Source organism: Xiphophorus couchianus, chromosome 4 (genome assembly GCF_001444195.1).
Source record: "Xiphophorus couchianus chromosome 4, X_couchianus-1.0, whole genome shotgun sequence".
NCBI classification, from domain to species: Eukaryota; Metazoa; Chordata; class Actinopteri; order Cyprinodontiformes; family Poeciliidae; genus Xiphophorus; species Xiphophorus couchianus.
This window is the reverse complement of record NC_040231.1, coordinates 29032173-29044843: the sequence shown is the minus strand read 5'-3', so window position 1 is coordinate 29044843 and position 12671 is coordinate 29032173. Positions and strand designations below refer to the sequence as shown.

The 12671-nt window shown below is 39.4% G+C and overlaps 1 protein-coding gene across 9 annotated transcripts in view; it reads left to right on the top strand.

The window, feature by feature from the left end:
* The first annotated feature begins 3545 nt into the window (after positions 1-3545).
* Positions 3546-12671, top strand: part of akap13 (A-kinase anchoring protein 13) — a 134534-nt gene continuing 125408 nt past the window's right edge. For 5 of the 9 annotated variants that reach the window (XM_028013916.1, XM_028013910.1, XM_028013911.1 and 2 more), the window contains exon 1: positions 3604-3631. In XM_028013916.1, the coding sequence (XP_027869717.1) occupies positions 3619-3631 (13 nt within the window). In that variant the 5' untranslated portion in view covers positions 3604-3618. Of the gene's footprint in view, positions 3632-4630; positions 5026-12088; positions 12193-12671 lie in introns of those variants that run through there. The other 4 variants (XM_028013909.1, XM_028013912.1, XM_028013914.1 and 1 more) reach the window with 4 other exon arrangements.

The window sequence follows — 12671 nt, the reverse complement described above, 5'->3', positions numbered from 1 at the left end:
TTTGGGAAAACTGGCACTCAGTGTTTAACATCCTTGTGGTAGAATTGTGGTTTATTATTCTTTCCAGAATTGTTCTGAAAACATTGGATGGTTTTCTAGCATTAAAGCTGCAGTATGTAACTTTTATAAACAGTTTTTTTTTATCTATAAATATTTGTTAAAACTGCCACTATGTTGTGACAGTGTAATATAAGACGGATAATCATTTTAAAAAATAGAACTCCTCTGCCTCCTCCCTGTTGTCCTACTTCCACCTGCAGAAATGAAACGCTCCCGATCAGAGACAACCAATCAGTGTCAGGGGGAGGGTCTTAGCGCTGTCAATCGAGGTTGTGCACGCATTGTTCAATGTGCTAAAAGTGGAGAAACAGCATATCGTTACAGGAATGTTGTTTATCCGCTTTCAACGGTGGCCATGCTAACTAACTTTAGCATTCATGGCAGACTCCAGGGTGGAGAACTAGCTGTAGCTGTAGCCTAGCAGAGATTATGAGGGTCAGTGATTGACAATGTTTCTGAAAACCAATCAGATACACAGAGCTGTGTATTTCTGCAGACGACAATAAGACCACAGGAACAAATGAGCTCAAATTTTTCACAGATTGTCTGTCTCATATTGTACTGTCACCACTTATTGACGGCATTAGCAAATATGCAAAGAAAACATAAAAAAGTTACACAGTGCAGGTGTGAGGTCCTATTTAAGGGAATGCCTCTCATTCGAAATGAAGTCCAACTTTAACTAGACCACGCAAAAAATGTAAGCATGTTAAGATTATCGTGGTACAAAAATATGTCTTTTCCATTCCCTGTTCATGTGTGTGATTTTAAACTTCTATCATGTTCGAAATAAATAAAACAAAAATAAGAAGATCTTGTGGTAACAAGCAGAATTCAAGGTTCCATACATTAACATCAGTGGGCCATAAAGCAGCTATAACCTATAACCTATAATCTATAACTGTGTTTGACTTTTGATATAATGTTTCTGTTTTGTTGTTATAATTCCTGCATTAGTCAGAAACGGTAAAACGTGTAACGGGGCGCCTTCCAAAGAATTCTTTGTCTTGTCTCGTCATTCCCCAAAATATTTTCAGAAGGCTCCGGAGGATCACTGAGGAGTTTTTGTGGGAAGTGTCAGGTGGGCCTCTGTTGTCTTCTTGGTCAGCAGATATTTTCGACTCTCACTGTTGCCATTCCTGCCGAGTCTCTCTCTCTTTTTTAAATTTTTTATAGCTGAAACATAAAAACTGACCTAAAGAAATCACGCCTGGTTGTGGCTTGTAAAATTAAAAACAATTTTCCCAAATAAATTTTGGTTAATTGAAGGAAGTTTTTCCCTTTTTAGGTTTTTTTTATTTTTTATTTTTACAGTTAGCCAGGTCTGTAGAGATAGCTTTTCCCCTATTAATAAAATAAATCACTACATAAAGACAACGTTTTGTATTTGCTCAGGCTCTCTCTAACGTTGCATTTTGTGAAAAATCTCTAAAGGGACAAATACTTTTCTTTTTGATCAAATAAAGGAGCTTTTACCTGCTAAAGTCTGAATGAAATGTTCCGTGTCACCTCTATCGCACGATTCGCTCTCACACGAAGCCTAGGACATGAAAGCTCTTATTCTCTTCAAAAGCACCAATATTATCATTTTGTTGGATGCACCAAAGTGACGGAGAAAAAGAAAAAAAAAACTCCGAAAGCTTCCCAGAAGAAGCCTAAAAATGGACTAATGTTCATTTTATGCCTCTCCATCCATCCATCTGTCTTAATGGAGGTCCTGTATGTCCTGAAAGCTGCTGCCGAACCAAATGCCTGCTGGAGAAAACGGGGAATTTATGATTATTTTCACCTCCAACAAACATTTGCTGTGGGGATGGCGGAGGGGTAGAAAAGCTGCAGAGTGTAGTGATTTATCAGCGAAACTTTAATCTTCGATGTGGCCCAAACCACAGGAGTAGATAAGCTACTCTGTGAAAAGCGGAAATCTGATTTTTGTTTTTATTATTATTTTTGTTTGTTTTTATTGCCTGACTCTTACAGATAAGTCTGGTCTTATAAATAAAAGCCATCAATCTGGACCTGCAATGAGTTCACAAAGTCATAAAAACACACTTCTGGGGGAGGGGGGTTCTGCGTACCTCTGAGGGGCAGACATTTAAAAAAAAATAATAATGCAAGAAACAGATTTGAATTCATGTTACTCAAAGGATTTTGAGACGCTAATTTTTAACTAAAATGCATTTGTCGTGAATGTGCAGTTGCTTTTTACAGAATTCTTTTTTCCACGCACTGAGACAAAGTCGTTTGCTTTCTTTTTGCTCTGAGCAGACACAGATGTGGAGGAAAACTCAATCCAAGTTCATGAAATCCGCCAGGCCTCGGCTTCTGCACCGTTTCCTTCTGCCCACGGAAAAAAAAAACCCCGAGTCTCATTTCACGGGTTTCAAGGAAACAGATGCACCCGACGGTGCCCGCTTTGCAAAGTTGCTTTTCTCTCCCCCCTCCCCTTTTATAGAACGGTGTCCTTCCCGCCTGATCTTTTGTTTTCCCACATTTTATGTTTCAATTCGCTGTAAATGTCAAACCGCACCGCGGAGGCAAAAATGTGTTCCTGCTTACAGAGGCCTTAGTGGGAGACCCTCAGAGCCAGCAGAGGGCAGCTGAACGCAAACAGTTTGAGGTCCCTCTGCTCGACATGGAGTCACAGTGAGCCGCTCTGCGTAACACCAACATGTGCTTTGCGTCAATGTATTTGGTGCTTGGCATTTAGTCTTATTAATAAATGCACTTGCAGAGTTCTATAAATAAATCACAGGTTTTGTTTTTAAGAAGCGTATTTAGTAATAATAAAAGCTACTAATATGTGTGTGTGTGTGTATAATTGAGTTGATGTTGCTCTCAAGACAGAATTTTGGGGGGATATTAGTCCTCCATGTGACACTTTTGACTGCCCTTCCTCTGACGTATACAGAGCAACAGCAAAATTGAATCTCAAAATTGTTTTTCTGGCCTATGGTTTCGATGCGTCGTTCCATATCAGTGACCCCTATTCGCCCACTCTTTCAAAACTTCAATTTTGTGCTGCAATGCGTCAGCTGATGGTTACTTTTACTTTGTAACTTACGTTGCCTCATTCAAAATAAAAGCTGTACTCAAACATTTTGTTTAGGTTTTTGTATTTCAACCTAAATTACTTGAATTTTAATTAAAGCTCGTTGCTTAATTTGCACAACTAAGTCACAAGACAAAAATAGCTAAATTAAAATGGCGGATGGTCCATAGGGGGCGCCCCTTCCTGACGTGAAGGGGTGGAAAACAAATCTAAACATGATTTGAAACATCGCGTTAGCTTGCTTTGCTTAATATTGTGTGCCTAAATGTAATCTGAATTATTTGCATTTCCACAGACAGACCAATCGTGTGTTGTTACTGGAGTGGGGGACAAATATTTATCCAATCAACTTTGCTAAATTGAATGTTTTTGTGGACCTCGCCCCTGCCTTTAAGATGCCGAGAAGTTTGGGGTTGCTATAGTGATAAAGCTCATAATGGCGTCGACGGCAGCCGAAGCTTAGACTGGATTCTCCTCCTTGAATTACGATACAGAAGATTTTACAGATGTTTTGCAGAGGTAAGCTACACCCTCTGTTGCTCAGCGTGTTTTATTATTGTTAGCGTCCATACTGCTCTGCTTGCTTTTTTTGGTTTATCAGCCACTATTATTTGGTCTTTGTTGCGGTTTATTTGCTGCGTATGTGGCTCTGGTTAGCATAATGCTCATAATGCTAACGCTGCTTTGGATAAATGTTACTACAATTTCTCTTTTGAAAATGTTAATGACGCTTCTATTTCCTTTTTGGAGTTGCTGCTGCTACTATAATGGTAATGTTTGGTTGATGTCATGATATTTGCTAATGTGATGTACAAAGAGGAGCTGAAGTCATGTTTGCTGACAGATCTATGAATATTCATATAATATTTTGCTGAACACCTGATTGTCAGGTAAATCCCCGGGGTTTGCTTGGTGTTGTTATTGTGGCAGAGCCTGGCCACGTCCTTCTGATTTCTGGGTAATTTTTTGTGATGCTGTTTTCCTGTGCCAGTGTTTTATTTCTATTGAGTAGGAAGTCCTCTGCTGGCTGGTGTCATTCGGTGATTCTCTTCTGTTTTAATCAAATTTAGCCTGTTCAGAGTTTAACTTGTAGGCAGTACATTAGTTTGGTGTTTTTCACAGTTCTGATTGGATTAACTGTTGACAGTTAATGCAATCTGCATTCAATCTGCGATTTAATGATTAAATTGTGTATATTTAGCAAGGTGCTGAACAGACCTTTTAATTGTAGCTAATCTAACCTTTCATGTTATATTGCTATGCGAAGAATGTTATGGAATTGTATGTATATGTCTCTTTGGAGGCTGGTGAAAAAAATCTGAAATAAAAAGATTCTTTCCTAATCCATAATAAGGGTTTTAATGAACGGCGTGTTTGTTTGTGTGTGAAGAATAAGACAAACAGCAGTCAAGTTTGGTAGTTGAGTGGCCTGTTGCTGTTGCTTCATTGTGAAAGGACAGCACGTCACATTGTAACATTTTTCTCAGGACAGCTCGTGAGAAAAGTTGGTAACGAGCGCGAGATTTCTCTCTCTCTCCGTGTCGGAGTGACGCAGTTTTTATTTAAATGCTCAACTTCACGTTGCTTGTTTAACCCAGCGAAGAGCTTCAGATGTGGAAAAGTATTGAATATTGACTTCCTGTCGTCTGTAACTAAACTCCAAGGATAGACTCCTCCTCCTCCCTCCTTGAGTTGTCCTGGGAAACACTAACAACTGCTGGAAAGCCGTCCCTGCTCGCCAAGGAGGACACACACGGGGAGGAAAAGTTACCCAGTGGTTCTGATTCCTGTTGCTAACCCAGGACGTTTCTGTCCCAGCTCCGAACTCTGACTGCGGGGCCCCGTATTGGGAGGATTATTATGCGTTTAAAGGCTGCACCCTCTTCACACTGACTGAGCTTCAGCTGCCTGAGGTAAGAGAGAGCAGCAAGTTTCCCAGCTTAGCTCGGAGTGCTGAACGTGATAGGAGTGGAGCCCGGTTTGCTTGCGCTTTTGTTTGTTTCGCCGGTGTTTTTACGCGCTGGGAGAAAAAGTTGGTGAATGGCCGCGGCGGCGCTGGGCTTTAACTTGTTGCTCGGTAGCCATGACATCCCCGCCGCTCACACCGAGCCCGCTCTGCTCTGCTCGGCTCGGTTCTGCTGCGGCCTGTGAGGGGACTTCTCACGTTTCTGTGAGCTTAAGGACTTCACCTTCATAAGTCTGAAATAACACTACGCAAATAAGGGTTAAAACTAGTTGTATCTTCTCATATCGTACGCTATGTTAATAGTAATTGAACCAAGCGAGGAATCGCTCTGTCTAACGGTATTAAACACATTTTTGTACAACTATGGATGGATATAATGATGCTCATGAGAACTACCCCCTCCTCTACGGTTTGCTATGGAATAATTGCAATGACTTTTTATGCTGATAAAACCTTTATTAGATGAAACACACTAAGATAATCATAATGTAATCGATAGGAAGCAGGCATACTGTGGCTTGCGGGATATTTTCATGATACAATCACAAACTTATGTATGTTTGATTGGGACATCAAATACAGATTAGTCAGGTCTGAACTTTGACTGGGCCATTCTGGTTTATAAATAGGGTTTTAAAAAAAAAAATCTAATTTAATTGTAGCATTAGGTTTGAGTTTAGGATCTTTTAACCTGTTAGAAGGTGGACCTCCACCTCATTCTTAAGTCTTGCTAAGAGTTAAGAGGTGTTTTATACACCTACCCATCCATTTCCCTATTGCTGCAAAAAAAGGAAAGAAAAACATCCCCACAACATGATGCTGTCTCTACTGTGTTCCAGTACAGTATACTTTGATTTCTTCTTTCCAGTCTTCTATAAAGGTCACGTTTGCTGAGTTCCTGAGTAATAATCGTTCTGTTAATATAATATACAGCGCTTTGTACAGGCAGGTGCTCGAAATCCTTGAAGATGCTTGAATTTCAGTTGGGTGTTTTCAAGGTTTTCAGAGTCTTTGATTTCTGTATAAAGTGCTTGATATTCAAGCCACACTGTTTTGTAATAAAGTGAAATCTGACATTTGGTGAAAAACCTCAATTTGTAAAATGTTTACAGTTGAAACCAGATATTTTCATACACCTGATAAAAAGACATTTGTAGTTTTAGTTGATTTGTGACTTAGCATTTCTTGTTTTAGACCAGTTAGAATTTCCAAAACTATTTCTATTTGCCAAATCCCAGAAAGACTTGGTAAGAACATTTTTGATTTTGTTTTTGAATATTTATTATTCCTAATGGTTCAATGACTTATTTTTATATGCAGTTGAAATAAAAGTTGGCGTTAAAGTTATCAAAATTGGTGATTTTTTTTTGTTTGTCAAGTTAGTGTTTTTGTTCTCAGACCAGTCAGGTGTGTAGGACGTGTGTGTGTGTGTGTAAGACATTTTCAAAACGTAACATTTTGCTATATTTTAGTCTACTTTGTCCCTGCTACTGAATTTAGAATACTACAAGACATTATTAACAGTGATAAATTATATATAATTGTGAATTGAAACTGTCTTCTTCTTTTATTTTTTTAAAGTTAATTTCTATGATTTTTTTTATCTCCAAAGTGTGGAAAAAGTATAAAAACGTACCTTAAAAATGCTTGAATTTTACTGTGGGAAAACTGGACAAATCCTGAATATCCCATCTGAGCTGTGAGTCACCACTTCTCTGACAGTTGAAGATGCTGTTTGCTCACTAATGTTAATCACGCCTCAAATTAGAAACCCTTGTTAGACTTTTATTTGCAAAAACAAAACAAAAAAAGTAGCATTTCCTATCAAGTTTACACTTCTCCACCTCCTTGTGCTGATCCATCATATAAAATCCAAATAGGAATATGTTGACGTTAGTTATTCTAGTGGCTCCAGGGGCATCTGAAGGTTTCCCATCTGCAAGCAGGGACTTCACTTGGATCTAATTCATGCTCATGAGCTGCTCTGCACACATGTGGAAGGGGAAAACAGAGCCCCTCCTGATTCATTTACACCCGCTTGACCTCATCCACTTAAACACGTTCAAAGGGACCGGGGACATTAACATGGCCGCCCTCCGGTTCCCCTTGAGTTTGCCCTGAAGTTTGCGGTGCAAGCCTCATCTTCCTCACCATCCACAGTGACTTAGCTTGGATTTTGTCCCACTCTGCCTGAGCCAGAGTGCAAACCACTGCTGTGAGGCCCATCTGCTGCCTTCTCAAGAAGAGACTGAAAGTTCCCTCGCTGACCTGATCCACACTGATGCTAAAATTCCTTTTATGTGATTATGAGCCTAGTTTTTATTACTACATTGAAAGGAGGAAATCCCCCCTGTATTTTAGGTTGCTTTTTTTATATTCATTTATTTTTTTGCAGAATCTGGCAAGACATTTCATGCAATAATACTAGCTTATAAATCTGAATCTATATCAATGATTGTAGGTTAGCTACTTACGGTCCTCATACTTATATAAGTTCTCACAAGGTTACATTTTAGAGGATTGTAATAGAGCTATGACTTCATCCGGAAATGTCTTACAACATGGGTGCGTCGCATTCATGGCATAATTGTACTTCTTCTGATAGCTACATTTTAACCTGACCGTGTCAGAGGAAAGTCAGGGTGTTCGTGTGTGTGGGCGTGTGTATTCCAGTCTGGTGGAGACTCCTTAACTAGACCTGGGTTTTTGGTATCCTGGTCTTAAGGACTGAAGCAGTCAAGGATGGTCAGAGTTATATTGTTGGAGCTTCATTTGATAAAACAATATAAAATAGCACATCATTAAGAAGGGGAAGAAGATCAATGATGCATTTGATTTATTATTACTATTTTTTATTTTACAATTAACATAGAATACTACTAAATAAAATCCACTGACCTTCAAAGGTCAGAAGATGGTAAATGTAGCAATTATTGTGTAGTTTATCATTTATTGAGATACATTTTTTATTTTCTCCACCGGTTGTTCAATGAGATCAATAAATATCACAAACTTTGAAAATATGATTAAATGCACTTTCTGTGTGCAGTTAAGTGATTTAAATCAAACTTCTTTATGTGACTGGCGTCCAAAATGGGAATGCAGGTTTTCCCTCAGTGCATTATAAGCCTGGTGGGCCACCAGGCTTTACCAGGCTAACTCCAACAAAGTCCACAGAAGTTTGTGTTTGCAGATTTACAAAAATTAAGAAAAGGTTTAGGTGTTACATTCACATCTTTTGCAAAGCGCTGTATGTATGGAGAACAAAGGATCAAACGTGAAAGCAAAACCTCTTTCTTGTGGCATTCTTCTTCAGTCTTAAAGATGTGTAAACAGTTTTAAATCCCTCATCTAAAAATAAGATATCGCTGCCTCCTGTTACTTTAGCTGGTGCCTTTAACCATTACCATTGTGTCAGAGAATGGGTGCAACACAATGGGTTTTGCTCCAGCGTTCTGACACAGTGGTGTCCTCGCTGCATCCAAGTGGCTCAGCTCGCTTTCCGTTTAACCAAATGCGTATTAGTCCGATCTTTACGTCCCTCCCAGCAGAAACCCAGGCTCACCCATGAGGCCGCCGCCCCCAAAAGAGAGAAATATGTATTTATCTCTGGCGCTAAACACAAAATGAAAGAGGAGATGGCCTCCCATTTTAAAGACTGTAAATTTCCATGAGGATTCTGCTGGCTCCAAGCTGAACCCAGCCAATTTCTCATGTTGACAAACCCCCTAATTTAATGATGATGGAGGATGCGCGGCGTGTCGGCCTTATAATTACACTGTATTTACCATAGGATGGAAGCTTCCAGGTGCTCATTCATCAACGGGCTCTGTCTCACGGCTTGCCTTCTCTGTTTGCCAGGGTGGGTGACGGCTCAATTCCCTGCTGATGTTCACAATAAAGCCTTGACTTAGTTTTTGTTAGGACTGGAATTGCCGGAATCCTCTCGGCCCCGTCAAACAACAGCCGAGCGTATTGCTTCTGAAACAGCGACCGCCGCCGCCGGACCTCGAGTGGCGTTTTTCTATCCTCCTGGAAATTGTTGCGTTGGCTTTATGGTTGACTTTTCTTTTGGTTGTGGTGATTCTTCCAGGCTTTCCACTAAGATTGGCATTTTTCTTCTTTTTTTTGGGGGGGGGGGTCCCCTGACGTATTTGTAGTTCGCTGACATTGACGTATGCATGGAAATTAGGCGTAGGACGATTCTTGCTGTCAAGGCTTTAAGACGTTACGGTTTCAAAAATTCTTCAAGTTTTCCGTCATATCATCACTATGGCTTAAAGTCTTCTTAAGGAGATACCAGAGAAAGTGCCGGGCATGACCGGACTGTTCTCCGACTTTAGGGAGTGTAGAGTACCGGCACTTCAAGAAATGCACATTTGACCGGTTAGAAAAGTTTCCTTTTGCATAAAAAACAGATAATAATGTTGTGGAACTGATGGAGTTCACTCTTATAAATAAAAATGACATAATTCAAACTACAAACAGCTTATCTGTTACTGTAAGAAGGAGACTGCAGGCTGGCAGATTTTACTCCCATAAATGCCCACAACAGAGTTATAATTAATAGCTTTAATGCATACAAAAAGTTTTGGTGACATTGTGATGAAAGAATGGAAGAAAAATAAAAGGTTTATTGTTATCCATATTGCCATTGCAACATTCGACAATAGTTTCTCAGTTACACGTATGGCCGATATTGTGCAACGTTACTCCTGCTGTTCTCCTTTCTGCCTCAAGTTAAGCTGTTAAACCTCCGCTAAGAGCGTAAGCTTTACAGTTTGAAGAAACTTAAATGTTTGACGATGCCAATGTGTGCAATGTTGATGTTGCAAAGGACTCATGAGTCATGTACAGGTTGTAATGAAGTCTCTCAGCGGTATCTACACCAGATAGTAGCGCCCAAGATGCTAAAGGTCACACACGCACAAGGAAGAGCGGAGGGAGGAGGCTGTGTTTTTATCTGAACCAATACTGTCATCACAACATTTACTAAGGATATCCCTATTGTATGATTGTGTAGCCCTAATCACTAGGGTTTCCTCCAGGTGGATTTGTACAAATCCTATTTAATATAATTATTGTAGCTTTTACACAATATAAATACAAACTCCAAACATTAGAAAAGGGGTGAAGATTTTATTTTTATGGGCTAGCATGCTTAAAACTCACTTGTTTACTTTCTTTTTTTTAGCATGAACTACTTGTGCTATGCTATCATTTTTGACTTCTCTGACCCAGTAGAATCTCTTTAGTGTTTCAACAAAGTTTAAGGATATATTTCACCCTGTCGGCTTTATTTGTTCCAGCTTAAAACCACCATTTTGAATACAAGCTAGTAGAGAAAAAAAGCTTTTGTTTCAAAAGACAACACATTTTTTTTTCACTTTTAATTACAGAAACCGCTTTCTATTCTACAAGTGGGGAAATTAGACTGGATGTGGCTCAGCAGAGGAAGTTTTGCCCAAGTCCCTTTAAATAAGCTATTTAATTTGAGCTTCATTTTTTTTCCCGATTCTGCGCTCGTGTTACGCCGTCAAAGGGTAACATTTGATGTCTGAAAAGTCACGTACGACACTTGTATGCTTTACCATTCCTCATTAGAGATATCTTTACAAGCAGGTGGAGCCACATTCCCAGAACAGCAGTTTTTATCTGGATTTAGTGGCCGTTTTATCTGCCATCGTCCTGGTTATAAACGCAGGATTTAATCAGCCAACTCTAGGAAATGACTTCCTTGTATGTCAACCTATTAACCTGCAATCATAATGAGCTACGATTGTGTCATTTATGAGTTTATCTGTTGTTGAATAACACAAGTAAGAGAATGCAGAAAAGGAAATAGCTTTTTTTTGTGTGTGATTTGGCTGGATCAAGATGGAGTCTGCAGATGTAGAAGAAGCTAGCCGAGCCTGTTTTGCATAGTTTCCAAAAAACTGACATGTAGCTTTTCCAGCTAAATAACATGACTCTTTTGAATTACTAGAGAGATATATTTGGAATATTTTCACTGCCTCACTTGTCATCAAATAGATGCTATCTCGCTCTGGCGTCAGAAAGCAGACTCAAGTCGGAGAAAATAAAAATAAACAGCGGTAGTTTATCTTGCAGTGTATGGAAGGCGCTATTTTCTTTACTGCTGCCTTGTGGTTAGTTTATCTACAATCGTTCTACTATTAATTAAAGTCATAAAAATGCTCATAAGGGCCTTAGTGACACAAATAAATTGACAGACAAGGCAGCTATTAATCAGCATCTTTGGTATTTATGGATGCAATATTGGGTTGGTGTCTGATCTAATTGTGGGAAAGAAATCCACAAATAAATGTGACTGCTGCACAAGAGGAATAAACAATTGGACTAATGCCAATAGTACGTAAAGGAATCATCTGAGAAAATCTTTTTAAAAACATTTGGTTTAAAAGTAATACATTAACAGTTGGAGATTTATTGAATTTCCCTTTATATTTTAAATTGTTTCCTTTTTTAAGAGGTGTACCATTTTGTTCAATTCCTTCCAAGGGCTACAATCAATCTTAAATCTGCAATTCAATCTAAATACTGATTATTAAGGCAAGATAAAGTTTCTTTAGTAGGTTCCTGATAATTTTACATTTTAATTTGACTTGCATGGATTTTTTTCCTGAGATGACCAAGGAAAAATGTCTATATTTTGTCAAAAATAGAAAAAAAAACTTGAAAGCTCTACATTGTATATCAGCAATGTAGAGCTAATATACATCATGTATCATATCAAATTGTGGGACAATTCAGTGCACTCTTAAATTAGTAGGCAGAGTGAAGGAAGATTTACATGATCCATAATGCTACACCTCTTACTAAAAGTGTAGTTGCTCCTTTGCTCCAGGCAAAGACCTGACCTGTGGCCCGTAAGCCCCGCCCCTTCCCTCTGACATCAGGGCTTTGATGAGCCTCCTGTCTGCGTTAGCACAAAGCCATATTTAGCTCAGTGGAATCATTGTGGCGAGAGCTTGCGTGTCTGCCGAGGATACCTGCCCAGCATAAACACACCTGTTCTCTGATGGGCTTAAAATGAGTTTCACGTGCACCTGAAGGAGCCTGCTCACAGCCAACCTCGTCACCCAGGTTGTTGGTAAGGTCTCTTATCGACGCCCACTCTCACGGCTTTAGTTAACCGAGGCGAACACGCTTTAAACCGTGATGTCGGCCTCGCTTCTCAGGGAAGTTGCAGATTGCCTTGATTTTGTTTTGATGCTTATCCTTAAGGAGCGGTTTTCACCATCATCTAGCAATGTCTGTGTGAGTCATTACACGCATGATTTTATTTTTAACTTTTGGCCTCTCCTTATGGATTGTAGCATGTTAGAAGGTACATACTTTTTTGATAGCCATTTCCTTTTCTTTTTTTTTTTAATTCATCCTCTCTTGTTGTACACAAAACAATGTGCTTTAGAAGAGCTGCAATATGAAACCAGGTGGGAAAATCCAGGTCCCAAAACAAACCGCTTTGGTTTTAGTTTCAAATGACACCGAGCTCATGTTGTTTTCTTGCAGGATTAAAGAGGGCTATCTGTCATGGGGCTGTTAGGAATTGTTGTGGAATTGACCCGA